The 20,378-nt window shown below is 42.6% G+C and overlaps 5 protein-coding genes and 2 non-coding genes across 9 annotated transcripts in view; 2 read left to right on the plus strand and 5 right to left on the minus strand.

Moving 5' to 3' along the window:
* The first annotated feature begins 178 nt into the window (after positions 1 to 178).
* On the plus strand, positions 179 to 1,318 carry LOC108079874 (splicing factor C9orf78). The gene is made up of 3 exons (XM_017174390.3): positions 179 to 389; positions 450 to 1,063; positions 1,122 to 1,318. Exons 1-3 carry the CDS (start codon positions 274 to 276, stop codon positions 1,274 to 1,276), a joined length of 885 nt encoding a protein of 294 aa, XP_017029879.1. The 5' UTR covers positions 179 to 273; the 3' UTR covers positions 1,277 to 1,318.
* Positions 1,319 to 1,461: 143 nt separating this feature from the next.
* Positions 1,462 to 1,559, minus strand: LOC121503168 (small nucleolar RNA Me28S-Am2634). Its single transcript, XR_005991327.1, has one exon. It is a non-coding gene; the product is annotated as a small nucleolar RNA Me28S-Am2634 (small nucleolar RNA).
* A 139-nt stretch (positions 1,560 to 1,698) lies between these two features.
* LOC121503169 (small nucleolar RNA Me28S-Am2634) lies at positions 1,699 to 1,793 on the minus strand. The gene has a single exon (XR_005991328.1). It is a non-coding gene; the product is annotated as a small nucleolar RNA Me28S-Am2634 (small nucleolar RNA).
* Positions 1,794 to 2,017: 224 nt separating this feature from the next.
* RpL23A (ribosomal protein L23A) lies at positions 2,018 to 3,532 on the minus strand. The gene is made up of 3 exons (XM_017174391.3): positions 3,412 to 3,532; positions 2,610 to 3,034; positions 2,018 to 2,548 (listed from the first exon to the last, which is right to left on the minus strand). The coding sequence occupies exons 1-3, from the start codon at positions 3,440 to 3,442 to the stop codon at positions 2,159 to 2,161; spliced, it is 846 nt and encodes a 281-aa protein (XP_017029880.1). The 5' UTR covers positions 3,443 to 3,532; the 3' UTR covers positions 2,018 to 2,158.
* A 277-nt stretch (positions 3,533 to 3,809) lies between these two features.
* Positions 3,810 to 5,011, minus strand: RabX5 (RAS oncogene family member RabX5). Its single transcript, XM_017174149.2, has 6 exons — positions 4,758 to 5,011; positions 4,598 to 4,699; positions 4,472 to 4,536; positions 4,265 to 4,398; positions 3,975 to 4,203; positions 3,810 to 3,913 (listed from the first exon to the last, which is right to left on the minus strand). Exons 1-6 carry the CDS (start codon positions 5,009 to 5,011, stop codon positions 3,855 to 3,857), a joined length of 843 nt encoding a protein of 280 aa, XP_017029638.1. The 3' UTR covers positions 3,810 to 3,854.
* Positions 5,012 to 5,452: 441 nt separating this feature from the next.
* LOC108079750 (dynein axonemal intermediate chain 4) lies at positions 5,453 to 7,724 on the minus strand. The gene is made up of 4 exons (XM_017174165.1): positions 7,539 to 7,724; positions 6,004 to 7,481; positions 5,726 to 5,941; positions 5,453 to 5,669 (listed from the first exon to the last, which is right to left on the minus strand). Exons 1-4 carry the CDS (start codon positions 7,722 to 7,724, stop codon positions 5,453 to 5,455), a joined length of 2,097 nt encoding a protein of 698 aa, XP_017029654.1.
* A 3,147-nt stretch (positions 7,725 to 10,871) lies between these two features.
* Positions 10,872 to 20,378, plus strand: part of LOC108079773 (uncharacterized) — a 50,352-nt gene continuing 40,845 nt past the window's right edge. Inside the window, exons 1-3 of one of the 3 annotated variants that reach the window (XR_011444980.1) lie at positions 14,067 to 14,417; positions 14,480 to 17,547; positions 17,610 to 18,466. Coding sequence is in view for 1 of the 3 variants with exons in the window: in XM_017174216.2 (XP_017029705.1) it covers positions 11,493 to 11,541 (49 nt within the window). In the remaining 2 variants the exon portion in view is untranslated. Of the gene's footprint in view, positions 11,542 to 14,066; positions 14,418 to 14,479; positions 17,548 to 17,609; positions 18,467 to 20,378 lie in introns of those variants that run through there. The other 2 variants (XR_011444981.1, XM_017174216.2) reach the window with 2 other exon arrangements.

Genomic DNA, 20,378 nt, shown 5'->3' on the forward strand with positions numbered 1-20,378 from the left:
AAATAAAAGGTAAAAAACATTGGGTTTATTTTTAAAAATTAATTTACTGTTTTAGTTTATGAAAATGAATAAATATTAAAATAAAATAATTAACTATAATTGTAAAAACAACATTTAAATTCAAACATCGTGATTACTATCGAATATCGATATCCGCTTACATCGATAACTGTCCACCTCGAATGCACACGGTCACACTACTGCCGAACGTAAACAAATTTTGTTTTATTTACGGAAATTGAGGAAATTAAAAGAAATAAGTAAACTATTGACATGAGCGACACTGAGGAGCCCAAGCCAGAGAGTTCCTCGAAAATAGTCTTCAAGAAATCCGGCCGAAAGAACCTGCGACAGCGCAAGAATTCAGATGACGAGGAGAAGGAGGAACAGTGAGTAACTTTAATAAAAAATAAAAAATTAAATTAAAATATTTATGTATCTGTGTACAGGCTTACCCTAGATGAAATCAAGGAGCGCCAGCGACTGAGACAACGGCCCAATGGCGTCAGCTTGGTTGGACTGGCCCTGGGCAAGAAAATTGCGCCCGAGGAGGAGCTGGCCATCAAGGATCCGTTTAATGTCAAGACCGGCGGACTGGTCAATATGCAGCAGCTAAAGTCCGGCAAGGTGAAGGAGGTGGAGGATGCCTACGATGTGGGCATTGGCACACAGTTCTCGGCTGAGACCAACAAGAGGGACGAGGACGAGGAAATGATGAAGTACATAGAGCAGGAGCTGCAAAAGCGCAAGGGTGGGGCCTCGGAGGCAGCAGACGATGGTGATGGCGATGTAAACAAGTACCTGACCCCTGAGGACGCGGCACTGTACGCCCTGCCCGACCACCTGAGGCAATCTTCCTCGCACAGATCCGAGGAGATGTTGTCGAACCAAATGCTCAACGGCATTCCCGAGGTGGATCTGGGCATTCTGGCCAAGATTCGGAATATAGAGGCCACGGAGGATGCCAAGCAGAAGCTGCTGCAAGATGCCAAGAACAAAAAGGACGGACCTTCGCAGTTTGTGCCCACCAACATGGCGGTGAACTTTATGCAGCACAACAGATGTGAGTGTGTAGCTTATTTAATTTTCGCTTTTCTTTAAAATCTTTAAATCATTTCCAGTCAACATCGAGGATAATGGCGATCAGAGGAGACGTAAAAGAGAGGAGCGCGAGGGCAACAAGTCTGCCCAGCATCAAACCAATCCAAATGGTGTCAAGCGGGCAACAGATGATTACCATTATGACAAGTTTAGGAAGCAATTTCGCAGATATTAAAAGCTACCACAATAAAAAGTACTTTTTTGTTTATATAAGAAATGAATTTGTTTTATTTTTGATATATTTAAGTAAGTTTGTTTTATTTTTAAAGAAAGAAAACCATTTGGAGCGCCTTTTCTGTAAAATAAAAAGAAGAATTCATAATTAGTAATCATGACTTTATAAATACATTTAAGATTTCTGCTTTTATGATCAGTAAGAGACAAAATTAATTTCAAAGCAACGCATGACTGAAGCTCAATGAGATTCCTACTCAAAATATCATCATAAGCAGAATACTTTTAGAAATATTTCATTAGAATTTATACACACCTTAGAGGATAAAACAAAGATCCAAAAGCACCTAAGAGAACCTGAAATAAATTAGAAAAAAATCCTTAATTAGTGGGGAATATTTAAGAGTACATTTTATGGTTTAAATTTGTTGTATCAGAGATTTAAATTGATTTCATGGCAACGAATGACTGAAGCTCAATGAGATTCCTACTAAAACATATCATCATTTAAGATAATTTAATTCATTTTAAATACAATTTTTTTAATAATTACCTTTAAAGGAAAGTTTGAAGTATTTTTGCCATTTAAAGTATACCTGCAAAGAAAAATATTTATTAATATAAAACCAACAATAAAATATGCATTTCAAACTCACCTTATGTTGAACGTTTACTTTCCATTTTAATACCTAGAATAAAACACTGAAAGAAATATTAAAACAAACAAATTCACGAGTTACTATTAGTTTTTGAGTGGTTTTTATTATACCCAGACAACTCTGAAACGTTCATCCTCGCTCTAAAACGGTCAGCTTAGCAATATTTTGTTTATAGAAAAAGATTCTACATGGAACATGTAGAACGCGATGCACATTCCACCCGTTTATATGATGCCGATCTTGTTGGCAATGTCCAGAGCATCGTAGTCGCGCGCCAGGCGCACATAGGCCTTCTTCTGGCCATCGGGCCTGATCAGCACATTGACCTTGGCCACCTTGATGTCATAGAGCTTACGGACGGCCGCACGCACATGGTTCTTGTTGGCGCGCAGGTGGGTGAGGAAGACCAGGGTGTTGTTGTCCTCGATCTTCTTCATGGCCGCCTCAGTGGTGAGCGGGTACTTGATGATGTTGTACGCGTCCATGCGGTTCCTGGTCGGCACCGACTTCCTGGGATACTTGGGGTTCCTGGGCAGCTTCAGGGTGGTGGGCCGACGGAAGTGCACGTTGGTGCGCACCTTGCGGGCGCGGGTGCCGAAAGCGCCCTTGATGATCTACAAAATAAAAAGAACATTAACTAAAAGACAGAATACAAGTATAAATGAGAAACCCTACCTTCTTCTGGACCTTCTTGGCGTTCAGCAGAGCCACAGCCTTAGCCTTGGCAGTTCCCTTGGCGGGCTTGGTGCCGGGCTTCACAGCCTTCTTGGCCTTGGCGGCGGCACGGGCCTTCGCGGAGAGCTTGGCCAGCACCGACTGGGGCTTCTTGCCGGCAGCCAGCTTCTTCTTGACATCCTTGGCCTTGGCCTTGGTGGCCACGGTCTTCTTCACGGCCGTGGGCTTCTTGGCAGCACCAGCAGCAGCCGCGGGCTTCTTGGCAGCACCAGCGGCGGCAGCGGGCTTCTTGGCCGGAGCAGCAGCAGCCTTCTTAGGGGCAGCAGCCGCAGGCTTGGCGGCAGCCGGAGCAGCCTCCTTCTTGCCGGCAGCGGGAGCCGCAGCAGCAGTCTTCTTCTGCTCGGGCTTCTTGTCGCCCGGCTTGGCTGTAAACAGAAGGGGGAACGGGGGTCAGCACGAAGTTCGCATTAGTAAACACGCTCCAAAGTTAGGTTAGGCCTGATCGATCAGCAAATGCAATGGGACGCGCTTTAGCTAATGAATTATTCTTTTTTATTCACTTTAACACAGAATGTCACACTGATTAGATGTGTTTAGCCAGCTCGCATGTTCCCACAACTGCTCAGACGCTGCAGCCACCACCGCACGTGGCTCATCGGGCTCGCTTAAAAACACACAATTCTGCCTTAAATTAACAATTTTCTGCGCACTTTCGTATTTCCACGCATTGGCCTGGTGTTCGCCTTGCTTTTGCTGATTAATCCACACATTTTAGGCCTATTTTTATATGAAAAACCCTTACCGGATTTCTCGGTTGGCTTTTTGGGTGGCATTTCTACGAGAAAAAGAAATGAAAAGGAAAACTGAGGGGCAGTTGTCAAAAAGCGGAAGCACGATTTGACAGCGGCGTGGCCAGATCGGGGGTATTTTGCGTAAAACAGCACAATTTTACGCGCTTAACAGCACACTGTTAAGTGTTAACATGACACTGTGTGCACGCTGGAAATGAGTAAAAAGTCTGGCAATGGTGTTGCTTTCCGTTATTTTTCGGTTTCTTTTACAAATTTTTTGTGTTTTCTTTTAATTTCTATGAATTAGGCTGGGGTTTCTGTCTTATTATAATATAAATAAGGTTGGTGTTTTTGTTTTTCTTTATTTTGACATACAATTAAAGTTTTATAAATAGTTTTAATGCATTCTTGAAGTAAATGTGCTTATGATTAAAATTTTAATATTAAATCCAGGCTAACAAGCACAACCACTTTTTTGACGTGCAAAGCGACTGCTGATAAAGTTACGTAAATCTGAAAAAGTAGATTTAAATAAAAAAAATGTAATTAAAATATCGAATTAAAATTTAATTACCAAATGTTTGCGATTTAGCTGATGTATCAGTCTTCCCTTTTTCCTGGGCTGTGCCTTTGTGATATTTAATTTCCTGCTTTATGGCCTCCTCGAAGGCCAAACCAGCAATCCTTTGGAATAGTTCCGTGACCTTAAATCCGGATCGTGCCGATACGGACCAGTATTCCGCCTGCATTTCAGAAGCTGCCAAGCCTGCCACACGCTCCATGCGCACAAACTCCTCTTTCGTCTGGTAAATAAATTATACTTTAACTTATTTCTATATTTAAATTGTTTAATATTGAATTTACCAAGAGATCTGCTTTTGTGCCCGCTAAAAAAATCAAGGGTTTCTGTCCAGTGTTGTAGTTGAGTGCGCTGTTGAGCCATTTTTTGGCCGACTCCAGGGTTTCCCGCTTGGTCATGTCAAAGGTAACCACTATAACTGAAGTTATAAAGAATATTAAAAATATTTTATAGATTTTTAATGAATTAAAAATATAAAATAATATTCTTACCACTTGCATTGCGATAATAGGCTCCTGCAATGCACTTGAAGCGCTCCTGTCCGGCAGTGTCCCACCTAAAGAAACACATCTTAACTTTAAATAAAACATCTTAAAACTCCCCAGAGATATACCCACATTTCCAGACCATAATTGTGACCCAATATGCTAAAGTTCTCCAGCTCAAAGTCCACGCCAATGGTGGCCTTGTAGTTCGACTGGAACTTGTCGAAGCAGAAGCTGCAAATAAACTTATTAATTTATTAAAAGATTCCTTAAGATTCCATTCAAAACCCACCGATTCACGATGGCCGTCTTGCCCACCGAACAGTCGCCCACAAAGATGACCTTGCAGGGTCGCAACTTGGGCCTGCGTGGCAGCTCCAGGTGATAGCGCACCTGCGGTGCAAAGTCCCGTTCCCTATCCCGACTCAGCGGAGTCTGGGCGGGACTATAGGCCGGCGGCAGGTGTCGCAGGTGGGTCCGAGGATCGTGCATGACCACCGTGGGCGGTGCGGGCAACAGCAGGTTCTGCCGCAATAGATGAGGCATTGTGAACGTCTAAATTTCAACTAAATAAATGCTACGAGAACTGCGAAAGCCAGCCATCAGCCGCAAGGCAAATCGTCATCGCAAAACCACAAAAAAAGAAAATACTTTGCTGGCGACGCGGCCTGAACTTGGTGGCTATGATATGCTCAAGGTGCTGGCAACCCGAGCTGTGCTTTGCATTGTAAATGCAGGCGGGGATTGATAAGACTTGGTTCCGATAGGAAAAGGTGCTCCAAGGCGGTAACTGAAGCAGGGATTAGGATTAGGGGGTACACTAACCACAAAATCATGTAAACAATGGAAAATGTAGGTATTTTGACACATGAAAGTGGTTGTCTTTAGTTTACATATTAATTAAAGCAATTTTTAAAGATAACTAGCTGTTTTAATATTTAATTTTATAGCTTTTTATTAAATTAAATTATTATTTAAATATAAAACTTAAGCCCTAGTTTGCTTTTTCCCTTTGGGATAGCCAAAGTAGCCAACGCTTTTCACTTGCTGGCGCAGATCTGGTTGCATGGACAAGGCCTTGAAAATGGCCCTCTTGAGCTGCTTGTACTGGAAATGCGGGGAGAATGGCATGTCCTCGAAGGATAGCATCAGCAGATTGCCAGCCTCATTGCCCACGGCCAAAGAGCGTCCGCAATGGCTGAATCTGCAATTAACCCAAAAATTAACAAATTAAATTTAAAGTTTCAAAGAAAAACCCACTTAAAAGTTGTGTAAAAGATATTGGCATCGATCGTAGTAGAGGACACCGGCTTCATGGTGCTGTTCCTTAAATCCCAGATGTCTACAGTGCTGCGACTGAGGGAGACCAGGATCGTGGAGTGGGTGCGGCTCCAGCGGGCGCAATGAACCGGCGACAAGTGGTGCTGCAGAGTCACAATGGGCAACAGGATGCCCGCCAACCAAATTCGAATGCACCTGTGAAAAAAATCCAAATAAATTAGGTAACTAAAGACCTTACCAAGAAAAGTAATCCCCACCAGTCACTGCCACAAGTAAGGTACAATCTTGGAGACCAGGGCGAGAACTCCATGCAGGCGGCGGGTCCATCGTGGACCTGCCTTAGCTCCAAATGCTGCAGCGGATAGTTCGTAGAGCACTTGTACATAGTTCCCTCATCAGTAAGGACATAGTAAATGTCCGCCTGAACTGGATCCAGGACCAGTTCCAGGCACTGCGGATGCCGGTTGGCCAAGAGAGAAGCAGCTGGCGGTGCTCTATCGATGGGAATCCCCTCCAGCTCACCCTCCGCCCGCTGCAGACGCTGCTGCTCGAATCCCAGCAATCTGGGACTATTAATCAGCCGGTACTTGGTCACCGCTCCTGCCTGTGAGGTGGCCAAAAAGGGTGTGATATGAGGATCCTTGGCTCCGACATCGCCCTCAAAGAAGATCCACTTGATGGCGGTCACCGGCTCAAAGTGAGGCGAAGTTGATCGCTGAGATATGGCCAGCGGTGGCAGATCCTGACCAGAAATATCCCTCACCTCAACACTGCCATTGTGCAGGCCAATGGCCAGCAGTTGCGGCTGGGTGGGTGAGAACTCTACGGTGACAACGGGCACCTGATAGTTGTAGCATCTCTCAGGGTTCACAGGATTCTTGATGTTCCACACATAGACCCAACCGGAGCGTGGCAACCGGCTCACCTTGCCATGGCTGTAGACACCATAGGCCACCGCCATGATGTCCCCATTGCTAGGGCAGAAGCTCATGTCGCTCACCGCCTGATGAACCCCAGGATTAGCCGAAGGAGGACTCAAACGCCACAAGAGTCCCAGTCGGTACTTGAACTTCACATCCTCGGCCAAGGGATCTGGAGGAGCCATGTTCCTGTAGCGTCTTTGCTGCGGCTCAAACACATTGCTGGCCAGAATGCGCATGGTCAGCATGAGGGCCAGACGGAACCCGGGCAGGCGGTTGATTCCCACAAACTGATCCACTCCTCCCACATGGTAAGTGGTAATCTCCATCTTGCGCTCGCCCTGCACCTCGACACTCGTCGTGGACTTTTGCAGATCCGCGTAGGTGTCGTACATCTCAAAGTTGGACACGTAGGAGCCCATCTGGGCGGTGGTCAGTCGCTCGGTGTTCACCAGCCGGGACTTCATCAGCGCCGTCATGGTTTGGGTGTCCGCATCCACGGTTCGCCGGGTCTTGTCTATTCCTGAGAGTAATTCGTCGTATTTCCGATTGTCCTCTAAGACCAGACGACCCTCTTCGGTGTCAGCCAAGGCGGTCATGCTGCGCCTCTCGAAGAGCACCACAATGGGGGTCTTGCGGAGCAGCACCTTGATGAAGGGTGCGGCTGGAGGACGAGCAGTGGAGGCAGCAGATCGAGCAGATCTAACTGATCTCCCAGAGAGAGCCGAAGGGGCAGAGGGCGCCAAATCTTGAAACTCTGTTTCCTCGGGCATAGGGGAGTGTGGCTTGTCCAGCTGCAGCTTGTACAGATTGATCTGAAAGGGATCTATTTGTGATTTCTTCCTTAAAACAACTCCTTTTGGAGACCTCACCCCCAGAGCTATGTCATCCAAGGAGGCACGCATCACGCACTTGGTTCGATACTCCGGAGTGCGCAGCTTTTGCAGCTGCTGCTGCTGCTCTGCTCCGGGAGCCCGCATTAGCGGGTGATCCCGGATGAGCTGACTCAGCTTCTCAAAGTCCGCCGTGCGGTAATCCTTCCTCAAAGGCCGGGACATTTTCCTCCACTAATAGAGGCACGTGCCGCTGATCCACGAGCCTGTTTATGCCGCCTCAAATCGACATGGCAACGTAATAATAACCATGTTACGGCTGCCATAACTACCTCAAGTTGCATTCGGTGGGTGTTGCGGCATGGAGCTCCATTAACAGCCTTACACATCGCTGATCCGCAGCTCTCTTTGCATTTATAAATATTTATAATACATATTTTAAAATCACGCAATGGAAATGTGTATTAGGAAGGCAGAGGGAGTGATCATAGGGGGAGATACTCTTTATAAGGAATTAAAGCACTAAATATTCAATTTTAATATAATAAAATATGATATAATAACAATCCAAAATATTTTAGAAGTAATATTTAGACTGTACTTTCTTAAAAATCAATGTATTTTATATACCAAACATAAGGGAATCTAATGAATAGAAATATACCCCTCTTTTGAACTCATTTTCTATAATAGTACACAATTCATTGTAATCCGCGGAAAGCCCTTCTCAAACAATAAATACAAACAATTCATCAGGCAGTTGGTGCTATGACCTGTCACAAGAAAAACCCCCGAACCAGAGAAAAGAGATGGAAAACCAAGTGGCAACAATAGTAGCAATAACAAGCACTGCTACCAAAGCAACAAAAATGAAATTCGTATTCCAATTAGACGCGTACCAAAAGCAATTTGCCGGTGCGATGGCGGCAATAGTAGAAGAATAGCAGAGTAAAGGGTCTTTAATTCCGCCACACAGAGCCTGACAATGGCCCAAAGATGAGCTGCCCAAGAGGAGGAGGAGGAAGCAGTGGGCCATATATGTCTGATGGAGAGCGGTAAGCCATATATAGTACACATAAATAAAAGTATACGATTTTTAAGAAATATAAAATTGAATAAATAATAATAATTAATGTGTAATAATTAATCATGAATACTGTGTTCATTTCTTGATATTTTTGGGTAATGTTAAAATGAACAATAGTTCAAAGTTTATGAAATGAAAATGAAATAAAAATTTAAAAAAAGGAAGAAAGTGTATATTAATTTCCTGGAGGTGTTAAAGGGTTTATTTCTTGAACTTATCTGTGAATATAAAAGACTTTTCAATAAAATATGGATAACAATCTTTAGGATTAACCTAAATTAATCCCATAAAATTTAGTTTACCAACTTGTTAAAAATAAATCTTTAAAAATATATATAAATTTGTTAACGTGCACTTAAAGTACAAGTCGAAAAGAAGTTGTTTATGTTAATTTAGGTTTATGCTTCGCTACGCTGATTCGCTTAATGAACAGGCAGCCAAGGAGGAGGAGGAGAATCATAGGTAGCAGGAGGCTAAGCCAAGTGCAACATGTCAAATGGTCGGGCAGCCGACCAAATGATGGCCAAGAAGCAGCCGAGAGGCTATAGCAACAGGAACCGTCAACGCATCAAAGCGTTAAGCAATAAATGTGCAGGCAGCAAACAAAGAAGAAATTATAAATTTACAAAAAATACGAGTCTGGCTTGCAGGTTGCGTGCATTGTGAACTCTGCACGAGCCAACAGCGATCGCAGTCCATTGTGCTTGTTGTTGTTGGCTGGCTGGTTAATGTTGTTGTTGTTGCTTTTGATACACATTTTGGAGCCACAACAACAAGTATATAACTTCAGCCAGCGAAATTCAGTGAACCGCCACCAACGCAACGCCAGCGTCGCTGTCAACGTCGGCTGCGACTGCGCAGTTGAACACTGAATTAACCTCGTTTATTATAAAAAAAAATTATTTAAAATTATGTTGTAAAAGAAATGACAAGGGTTTAACAGTACAAAAAATTAACAGCTTAATATTAAGAAGTTTTTGATGCTGTTTTGTAATTTAACCTTAAGAATTGTAGCATTTTGTCACATTTTTTTGTTTATAACTTAAATTAAGAAAATTTACTCAATTTAAAATATAACAAATTATAGAAATTTAATAGAGAAATGCATGTAAATATTTCAGATTTTCTAGAGGCCATAGGATGATCAAAGAGTCATAAAATGGCTTTTAAAATCTCAATAAATTAATTATTAAATATTAAGAAATTGTTAATTAGGTTTCAGAATTTTTTAAATTTTGAAAGAGTTAAAAATTAAAATTTTTAACATCAACCAATGACTATTTTTAATTTTTGCGAGTGAAGAAGTTATTTCCAACCATATAAACCATATATATTCTTGAACAGCATCAACAGGCGAATCTTTCTGGCCTTGTAGGAAAGGAACAAAAATTTAGTCGATTTTTGCAAAATTCTATAAGGAGTTACATCGTCAAAATTCTTAAAAATAGACAAAAAATTTGATTTCTTAAAATTGTAAATTTAGGAAGCAGATTTGTTAACCTAGAAAAAACTAGCATACAAAAGCTTTCCGAATTGAATTTGAAGCTTTTTTGACTTAGTTATGCTATTTTTAAGCTTTGATTTGTCTAAAAAAATTAACAACTAAAAGAGTATAGAACTATAGTTTAATATGATGTTAAAAATAATAATAAAAACCTTTTTGGCTGGTAAAGAAAAAGTTTAATAATAAAATCTGAGACATGTCAACCTAATTTTTAACAGAAATTTAATTATGTCAACACCTTGTAAACAAATAAAACTTTGGATTACCCTGAAATAACCAGAAAAACTAAGCTCCCAAAAAAGTAATATATATTCTACCAACATAATTTTTAAACTGGGGATAGGTTTATGCCTTGTCCAAAAACTTGAACTCAAACCAAAGACCTTAAATCTGGGGACTGGAAAATAAAACGCTGTCGTTTTTACGAACATCTAATTGTGTCCACACCCTGGAAACCCATAAAACTCCGGCTGAGGCCGACTCCCCGTCCAGTTGTTTATCTCGATCTTGCATACGCTTCTTCATATGTCGCTCATTCATATCGCTTTTTACCTTAGTTTTTACACCTGTTTTATGTCTCCACTGGCCCCAATGTGCGTTGACTTCGACGGCGACTGCGGCGGCGACGGCAACGTCAGTGTTTTGGTGTAACATATTTTCTTTTTCGTTTTTTTTTCCTCGTATTTTTTTCATATATATATCTTTTTTCGTTTTTATTGTGGCACGGAGCGTGGAGCCGCCAAGCACGAAGCGAAACAGAAACGGAGAGGAAGAAGCGGCAGCGGTTAAGCCGAGCTCAGAGCTCGCAGCTCGCAGCTCGAAGATTTTTTTTCGTAACAGAAAAGCGACTTTTTATTCGTTAATTAACCGTCGAGCGGGCCAGAAGTTCGCTGCTGCTGCCAGCGCTGGGGGTAAACCAAAAAAAGGGGCGTGAAAAGCGCTTAACGGAAGTGCACGGCAAGCAGGTAGCTAATTGAGGTGACACCTGACACTCTCTCTCTCTGTCTCCGAGCCTCCCCCGAAAGTACTAAATCGAAAGCTAATCGCTCTACTTGCACGTACCAAGTCATAACTTTCCTGCAAGTGAGTCTTTGCCCAGACATCGACCAGACGTGGTTCGCTGCAGTTGCTCTTCCGCATGTCGCCGGCGCGTGTGCAAAAATCAGCCAAGGTTCCCGCGACTCCCAAAGAACCCAGGTTGTGTTCTTCTCCCGAGTGAGTGATTTGAGAATTATGCTAATCACAGTGCCCGCGATAATTAATGCGCCTTGTGTCAAATGTTAACAGCATTTCGCAATAAGCCAAGCGAGAGACCGAACACCCGCATAACCCAAAACGTGCTCACATAACGAAACCAATCGCCGGAAAGATCTTATCACCAACACAAAAAAATCAATAAAAAATGTTGTTTTGGAAGCGTCTCCAGCGATCGAGAAGCAGCTCTTCAAGCAGTAAGTTTTACGATAAAAGTTAAAGCCACGCCTTCATGGCGCCCAACGAGGAATTGGGCAAGAAGAAATATGATTTCGCCGGGGCAGGTGGAATTCATTTCACTTCGGAAACCTCACACTAAGTTTGAACGTGGTCTCATCTGCATAATTTGCATCTTAAAATTATTTCTGTTTCGGTTTCAACTGGTTTATTGATTTGATTTTTGTTACATTTTCTGTTGGCCGCTTCCCTGGGCATCCCTGACGAACATCTCGGGCTAATAAATAACCCCAACTGGGGTTTTTATCACCTACAAAAGACCTGAGGCTTACGGTCTGGACAAATACAAATGAGAGCGAGAGCCCCCTGATAGCGACGGGGGGGGCATGAATAATAGCTCATATCTCATTATCGAGGTTCTCACAGAGGGGCGGGGTAGGAGTATGGGATGGTCCCCTTTGTGAATGATGTTTGCCAAAAAGATTTATGAATGAATTTTATGTGCTTAGCATAATTATGCAGAGTCTGCGGTGATAATATCTCACTAAGGTGGGGGATTCAAGTCTGAAGAAGCTGGCAGCCAAGGTGTCTTGGCAGAGATCGGATCAAGCTTTGAATGCTTCGCAGGTAGTTAAAAGAATATTATTTGTTTTGACATTGGGAATTTGTAAGTTCTTTAATCTGGCTTCTAAGAATCTCATATCAAGCTTGGGTTTTTATTTTTAAACTGGAAATGTAAATATAAATAAGGTACAAATATTCATAGTTTTGTAAAGGAAATACTTATGGGATAATATATAATTTATAATGTAAGAAATCTGCACATTTTCTAGAATTTTCTGGGACCCAAAAAAGATCTTTACCAAACATAATAATCTTTTAGTACACTTAATCTTGTACTTCAACCTTTCTCCTCTCATCTTCCCCCATCTCTGAACCTCTTTAAACCCAAACTCAGGTGTCATAACATATTTGTCCCATTGCCCAACAAGGTGGCAAGGCATCTTTGATCCCAGAACCCCAGGAATTCTTCGGTGCATCTCCTAACCCTTCCTTTTTTTCGCCACATTTCTGTGGTTCTTGTGGCTGCCCATCTCCCATTTCATTCCTCTCCATAACTTGCCCACTAAGTGCCGACGACTATCTGTCTGAGCCCGAGTCCCAGCTTGGGTCCAGTGTCTAGTCCGAGACCCATCTTTTTCTCTGGGGTTTTATTTTGGGAGAACATGACTTTGACTTTGACTTGTGGTAATTTGATGTTAATGACAATCATCAGCCGCGGCGACACAAACAATAACAAACAAGAAGCGATGTGACATCCACACCATGGAAAAAGAGGAAGGAGGAGGAGGAGGAGGAGGCGCTACTCTCTAGTCGCGGGGCATGCTTAACACGATTCTTGGCCAAGAGAGACAGTTTTATGTGCGTTCCGTTCCCGAAAGTCGTGGCCCATAATCGGCTTACACATAGCTCTCCGTGTCTTGCCCTTTCCAGAGCTGACACTCTTGGCTATTGCGTCCATTTAGGCATTCGTGTTACAATGTTCGTGCCTCTGGTTCGTTCTTTCGTTTGCTTATAAACTCCCCCATCAAGATGCCGGGTTTATCGTCTCGTCTCTTGTGGCCCAGTGCCCAGTATCGAGAAATGAGTCCAGCGTTTTGTTGTGACACTTTAATGGGCCTCGGGTCCAGGCCGAGATGGTTATCAATATTACAAAATAGTTTTTGGTTGAAGCGTGCTAGATGGGATTGGGTATGGGTAGGGGGTATAGGTTGGGGGATTGGTATGGTAAACAGGTGATTCTGAAACTTAAGACTATGAGCTAGGTGGAAAAGGTTAAATTCCCATAAACTAAGGTCTTCTACTATTTTTGTACAATTTTTAAAGGTTTTTTAAAGGGGGTTTTTCTAAGATTCTGTGATTAAAAGTCTTAAAATTTGTATATTAAACAAACTCTAGCAAAAGTTTAAGGTATACTTTTTACTTTATTAAATTCTTTAAGACAAAATTTAGGGCACACCACTTCATAACTTGTTTAATTCCCATAAATTTCATTTGTAGATCTTTCACTTAGCCACACGCTCTTCACTGTCTCTCTCCCTGTCTACCCACATCTCCCGGGTGAAGCCCCCTCCTCTCTCCTCTCAGCTCACCTCCTCCGTATAGCTGGACCTCGAAAATCGTCTGCAAATTGCTCATAAATTACATGAAAAACCGTCGCAATGCCAAAAGCTGCACCTACACCATCATTATCAGCTTGTAAATAAAAAGACTTTATCAATCGTTAAGCCGCGGGCGGGAACTGGGATCGAGAACCGAGGGGGAACCGGGCGAGCTCTCACCTAATAACACCAGGGAGGAGACGAAGATGAAGCGAGATCCGATGCTGGAAGGTGGAGCCGGAGTCGGAGTCGGAGCCGCAGCTGCGGTCAAGTACAAATATTTTTATTTATGATTTTACAGATCAGCATATTGCTCAATAATTTCACCGGCTATGGGGCTACGAAATAACTTTCAAATTATGTTGTGTCCGCCGTATCGAATATCGATAGGTTGGGCATGGGCAGCACAGGTTGTAGGGCTGCCAACTTGGCCAGAGTCGAAAAGGGGTTATTAACCCGATAAAGAGGAATAGAAAACCTAACGGAGTTCGAATGGCGTGGGTTTTGATCTTCACTGCCTCCGTTAGGTTTGAGCGAAACGGAAACTTCGAGCGCGAGACCGTGGTGCGACGACGGCTGCCCGTCGGGTTGGTGTGTAAAACCGAAAATTAATATATAATCGACCGCCAAAATATTGTTTTAAGAAAATGAAGTGAAGATAGCAAAAAGAAAAGGCAAAATGTGAGACAGCAAGAAGATAAGGACCTGGGAAGCTGGATCGGCGAACCATAGAGGTGAGTGGTCAGGGACCAGGCAGGCAGATAGGAGAATATAAATATTGTGTTCTTAAATATAGAAGCCGACCAGGACCAGGTTCCAAAGGAGGAACGCCAGGCCAGGATCCGGGCCTGGCGAAATTTTTTTTTTCCGCCTATTTTTTTGTTTTTATTGGCGTACAATACCTTCTGTTGTGGCCGTATAAGTTTTGGTGCCGGCGCGGCAATTGTTTTATGTCCGCACAAATTTTTTGGCGCCGCAGGATATATTTTTTTTGGACTGAGCTAAATGGTCGAGTTTCCGTATTGGTCCCGTTGGTCTTGGCTGGCCATCCAAACAGCACGTGTGCCCATATTTTGTCCCGCGACTGTGGTCGTAACCTCGCCGGCACAGTACCGCCTACTTGAGGACCGACACGCCTACAAAGGGGCGGCAACGGGAGCCACCCCAAGGCTTCAATAAGAGTTTTTTTTTTTGTTTAGAGTTAGTGGTCGTTTAGTTTTTTCTTTTTAATTATTTATGGCATTGTTTTATATATTTATTTAGTTATTCAGAATAATCCCATTATTTGTTTATTTATTGTTATGATTTTTTTTTTTAATTATTTATTTATTTATCTATTTATTTATATGTATTCATTTTCGTTATTTATTATTGATAATTTTATTTGTGTTTGCCTAGCTTTTGTTTTTGTGTTGATTTCTTGGTTCGAGTATCGACTTCGCTTTCGGAATATTCTTCACCCCCCTTTTTGAGCGCTCAAACGGGTAGGCCAAGGAATTCGCTTGTTGCAGTATATGGTTACTTGTGATTGTTTAAATTTTGGAAAAACAAAAAGAAGAGTTAGACAAGGGCAACATACATATAAAAACCAACACTTGTAATTCTGAAAAAGTTATGATTTTTATTAAAATTTATGGGTAAAAGGAGCATAAAGTAGTCCTTTTTCTTTTTGGGGAGGAGGAAGAGAACTATGGCGTGAGGTGATTGAAGGTGCGTTAATTTTGAAATAGGGGCAGCTGCATAAACAGTTCCTGCCAGCAGCCTGCAAAGGATGGGAGGGAAAGGCAGGGGAGCTCCAAAGGACATCCAGGAGTCTCCCAGATGACTGATCGTTTCTGAGTATGTATGTGTCGTTTAGGTGAATGTTTCGTTCAGTTCGAAGTTGTGCAAGTATTAGTGCTGTGTAACGTCTCGTCTATGGCGGGATGTTTAAAAAAAAAAAAAAAGAAAAATTTATCTGTTACGTGTGTAAGTGGGCCGGGCCAAGAACCCATGCCTGAGGGGGAGCTAGCCGAGGCATGGCCCAAGCCGATGGCTGCACACGCAGGACCTTTTGAGGGTCATAACAGTAATGGCGCCCAATTTGAAGCAACACTATGTCCTCCACAAAAAGGACACTAATAGTTTCCTGGTTTGTAGGATCAGGGATTTCTCGCGAAGTCTCTAGACTAAATCCCTGATTCTTTAAACAACGAAATTAGAAAACAAATAGAGGTAACGGATTAATGTCCTAACACGGGGCTTCTAGAAGCAGACTTGAAGTCATCAATTATGCGGCCAAGCCAAATAGATTGATTTGCGCAAGCTGACTGATAAAGGTCCCAAAATTGTGATATTAATCTGTGATATAGCCTTAATTTAGTTAGTAATTTGAATTAGGATAAATATCGGACAGGAACGAAGAAAAAGGTAAACCCGGCGACTATGTCTAGCAATGATGCAAGGGCATATAGCGACCGGAGAAGGAGAAGGCCAAGTTCGACACTGACCAGACGGAAAGGATCAGTTTGCGATACGTTGGTATGGACATCGGACATAAACAACGGACTAAGACCAAAAAAAGTAATAGCAGGAAAGCTAGAATTAAAAAGGGGGTTTTATGTAGGGCAGAATAGTACAAAGGGATAAAATAATAGCTTAAAAAAAAAAAAAAATGTAACTGGTTCCTCCTTTTTCCCGGGTGGTGAGATATGACAACGTCCGGCGACCCAGGGCCCAATATTCGGTGACCTTGCGCTGCGTCCGGGCGAAGGACGGTGACCTCTGCTCCGATGTGTGAGAGAGTTGCATCTGTTCCAATTTGTACGTGTCCATTTAACCTATGGGAAGAAGAGAGGATGGTTAGTTATGTTTTTGTTTTGTATTTGGCAACTTGACTATCAAACGTCATTGTTAGTGATGTTTTGTATAGTCGACTGTGCCAAATAAGTGTTTTTGTTGTTGGTATTGTCGCCTTACGTGTCTACGCATACATATGAAGCGGTCAGATTGTATATAGTTCACACACAGTACTCCACGCCGGGTAACCCTCCCACATTCCACCTGTAAGAGAAGGGATAGACAAATGAATAAATGATTGGATTTCCGTCAGTATTTGTTTTGTTTATCGTGTTTGTTGTTTTAGTTTAATTATTTATTTATTTTAGGATATCGGTATTTATGCTGTTAGTTAATATTTATTAATTTATTACTGGTTAGGTTCTTTTTTTTTGTTAGTTGTTGCGTTGATATACTTAGCTGAGGCGGTCTGGATGTGTAAACAAGTAGGTAGGCTCGCGGAGAGAGACAGAGGCGTTGACGAGGACGGAATGCACTTGTTCGGAACTGACGAAAGGTCTCAGGGCCGTGAGAGGTCTCCCGCGTTGGGCGCTGAACGAAGTAAGGTCCTGCGCTAATCCTGCACGTCGATGCTTTCCTTTAGTGGCAGCCGAAATACGGACATTTTTCACTGCCATTGTTTCTTTGTTTACGTCGACCAATGTCAGTGTGTTGTTGTGTCCGCCGTATCGAATATCGATAGGTTGGGCATGGGCAGCACAGGTTGTAGGGCTGCCAACTTGGCCAGAGTCGAAAAGGGGTTATTAACCCGATAAAGAGGAATAGAAAACCTAACGGAGTTCGAATGGCGTGGGTTTTGATCTTCACTGCCTCCGTTAGGTTTGAGCGAAACGGAAACTTCGAGCGCGAGACCGTGGTGCGACGACGGCTGCCCGTCGGGTTGGTGTGTAAAACCGAAAATTAATATATAATCGACCGCCAAAATATTGTTTTAAGAAAATGAAGTGAAGATAGCAAAAAGAAAAGGCAAAATGTGAGACAGCAAGAAGATAAGGACCTGGGAAGCTGGATCGGCGAACCATAGAGGTGAGTGGTCAGGGACCAGGCAGGCAGATAGGAGAATATAAATATTGTGTTCTTAAATATAGAAGCCGACCAGGACCAGGTTCCAAAGGAGGAACGCCAGGCCAGGATCCGGGCCTGGCGAAATTTTTTTTTTCCGCCTATTTTTTTGTTTTTATTGGCGTACAATACCTTCTGTTGTGGCCGTATAAGTTTTGGTGCCGGCGCGGCAATTGTTTTATGTCCGCACAAATTTTTTGGCGCCGCAGGATATATTTTTTTTGGACTGAGCTAAATGGTCGAGTTTCCGTATTGGTCCCGTTGGTCTTGGCTGGCCATCCAAACAGCACGTGTGCCCATATTTTGTCCCGCGACTGTGGTCGTAACCTCGCCGGCACAGTACCGCCTACTTGAGGACCGACACGCCTACAAAGGGGCGGCAACGGGAGCCACCCCAAGGCTTCAATAAGAGTTTTTTTTTTTGTTTAGAGTTAGTGGTCGTTTAGTTTTTTCTTTTTAATTATTTATGGCATTGTTTTATATATTTATTTAGTTATTCAGAATAATCCCATTATTTGTTTATTTATTGTTATGATTTTTTTTTTTAATTATTTATTTATTTATCTATTTATTTATATGTATTCATTTTCGTTATTTATTATTGATAATTTTATTTGTGTTTGCCTAGCTTTTGTTTTTGTGTTGATTTCTTGGTTCGAGTATCGACTTCGCTTTCGGAATATTCTTCACCCCCCTTTTTGAGCGCTCAAACGGGTAGGCCAAGGAATTCGCTTGTTGCAGTATATGGTTACTTGTGATTGTTTAAATTTTGGAAAAACAAAAAGAAGAGTTAGACAAGGGCAACATACATATAAAAACCAACACTTGTAATTCTGAAAAAGTTATGATTTTTATTAAAATTTATGGGTAAAAGGAGCATAAAGTAGTCCTTTTTCTTTTTGGGGAGGAGGAAGAGAACTATGGCGTGAGGTGATTGAAGGTGCGTTAATTTTGAAATAGGGGCAGCTGCATAAACAGTTCCTGCCAGCAGCCTGCAAAGGATGGGAGGGAAAGGCAGGGGAGCTCCAAAGGACATCCAGGAGTCTCCCAGATGACTGATCGTTTCTGAGTATGTATGTGTCGTTTAGGTGAATGTTTCGTTCAGTTCGAAGTTGTGCAAGTATTAGTGCTGTGTAACGTCTCGTCTATGGCGGGATGTTTAAAAAAAAAAAAAAAGAAAAATTTATCTGTTACGTGTGTAAGTGGGCCGGGCCAAGAACCCATGCCTGAGGGGGAGCTAGCCGAGGCATGGCCCAAGCCGATGGCTGCACACGCAGGACCTTTTGAGGGTCATAACAATTACGCCAAGGGATCCAAGCGAGGATCCACATCCGCGGTTCCTCATCCTTGGCTTAAGTGCGCCAATTTTGAAATTATTATTGCCGGCTGCGTATGCAGATAATCGTGACCTGATCCCCGCGAGACTTGCCAGCCATAACTCAGGCCGAAGCCAGAGCCGAAATTGCTGGGCGAAGATCACCGGCACCGGAGATCTGGGCAGGATTATCAGCTACGCCTAAAGTGCTTGTAGATAAGCCAACTCTTACTTAATTACTCTATTTCGCTTTTGGGTTTTTTTGAGCCAAACTTAGGATCTCCCTGAAATTCAAGCGAAGCTTTGGTTATTTGGGGCAGCTTTAATATTTTCCCATAAATTATTCTGCGGCTAAGAGAAAATTACTTTAAAATTTATGGCCATGGAAGAGGCCACGCTGATTTGGCCCTTTTTATTTTTTTGGGCTGTGCTTCTCGCTTGGCCCTGGGAACAGGTAGGTCTCAGCCTGGTCTGGATCGCAGTGATATCCGCGTTCCGAGGGGGCGGCCCCCGGGAAAGTAAGTTCGCACGATTGATGATCGACTGGCGGTCGGTTCAGTTCCAGGCTTAGGCCCTCCGATGACGCCGTCCTGTCACCGCACCAGCCTCGCCGTTTATGTAATTACTGAGATCCCGACCAGATCCGATCGGGATCGCACACACAGCCGCTGCTTTGGCCACGGTCGCGGCCAGCTCTTGTAATTATTTTCTACTTAATCTTCATCACATGTGAAACATGTCGAAAAGTTAAGCGATGATGCGAGACAGCCACTCCCCATTGTCCACGGATGCATTGCGTCGGATCTCGGAGAGTGAGACCTCCGCTTAGCCATTTCCAATTGCTAATGACTTTGGGAAATTGTCCGGAACTGTGAAGTACTATTTTTGAGGAATTTATTAAGCGAACTCATCCCGAATTTCACGCTTTGCCAGCTGGAATGCTGGGCATCTATCTCTTTTGGGATGTAAAAAAGGTTGGGAGAGGTTTGAAGATGAGTTAGAAAACACTTTCTTAAATAACAAATGGGAAGTGGATCTCGGGTTATCATGTTTAATGGTAATCTTCAGTTTTAGGTTTTACTTTATTCATTTCCATTTTATTATAAATTATTTCAACTGCTTCAAGTTTTTAATTCATGTTTTTAATCTTTGGTTTTCTTTTGTTAAATGACAAAAGTAAAGCCTGTAAACATTAATTGTGCTGAACAGAGACCATAATGTCAGGTTTTGAGCAGTCAAGGGATCACGTAATCTTTGGGATTGGAAGTGAAAATAAAACCATCTAAACACACAGAAAAAAATAGGCCAAAAGACCATAAGGTTATAAACTGACATATCCAGTAAACCTTAGAAACTATTATTATCCATGCAATATTCTTTAAATATAAATTAATTAACCATTACATGTTCTCAATTTGTATAAAAAACTCGTCAAAATACACAATATTTCTCTCCGTGTCCCATCGCCCGCTGTTTCAGG

The sequence above is a fragment of the Drosophila kikkawai genome, chromosome 3L (genome assembly GCF_030179895.1).
Source record: "Drosophila kikkawai strain 14028-0561.14 chromosome 3L, DkikHiC1v2, whole genome shotgun sequence".
Lineage (NCBI taxonomy): Eukaryota > Metazoa > Arthropoda > Insecta > Diptera > Drosophilidae > Drosophila > Drosophila kikkawai.

Bases quoted from the DNA above. Each gene is read 5' to 3' on its own strand.
- LOC108079874 (XM_017174390.3), top strand. From the start codon at position 274: ATGAGCGACACTGAGGAGCCCAAGCCAGAGAGTTCCTCGAAAATAGTC. The intron at 390-449 runs GTGAGTAACTTT...ATCTGTGTACAG, and splicing joins GACGAGGAGAAGGAGGAACA to GCTTACCCTAGATGAAATCA. The intron at 1,064-1,121 runs GTGAGTGTGTAG...AATCATTTCCAG, and splicing joins CTTTATGCAGCACAACAGAT to TCAACATCGAGGATAATGGC.
- RpL23A (XM_017174391.3), bottom strand. From the start codon at position 3,442: ATGCCACCCAAAAAGCCAACCGAGAAATCCG. The intron at 3,035-3,411 runs GTAAGGGTTTTT...TTCTGTTTACAG, and splicing joins AAAGCCAACCGAGAAATCCG to CCAAGCCGGGCGACAAGAAG. The intron at 2,549-2,609 runs GTAGGGTTTCTC...TTTATTTTGTAG, and splicing joins CCAAGAAGGTCCAGAAGAAG to ATCATCAAGGGCGCTTTCGG.
- RabX5 (XM_017174149.2), bottom strand. From the start codon at position 5,011: ATGCCTCATCTATTGCGGCAGAACCTGCTGTTGCCCGCACCGCCCACG. The intron at 4,399-4,471 runs GTAAGAATATTA...TTATAACTTCAG, and splicing joins CTATTATCGCAATGCAAGTG to TTATAGTGGTTACCTTTGAC. The intron at 4,204-4,264 runs GTAAATTCAATA...TTTATTTACCAG, and splicing joins GCACAAAAGCAGATCTCTTG to ACGAAAGAGGAGTTTGTGCG.
- LOC108079750 (XM_017174165.1), bottom strand. From the start codon at position 7,724: ATGTCCCGGCCTTTGAGGAAGGATTACCGCACGGCGGACTTTGAGAAG. The intron at 7,482-7,538 runs GTGAGGTCTCCA...GATCCCTTTCAG, and splicing joins TGGATGACATAGCTCTGGGG to ATCAATCTGTACAAGCTGCA. The intron at 5,670-5,725 runs GTGGGTTTTTCT...GGTTAATTGCAG, and splicing joins ATCTTTTACACAACTTTTAA to ATTCAGCCATTGCGGACGCT.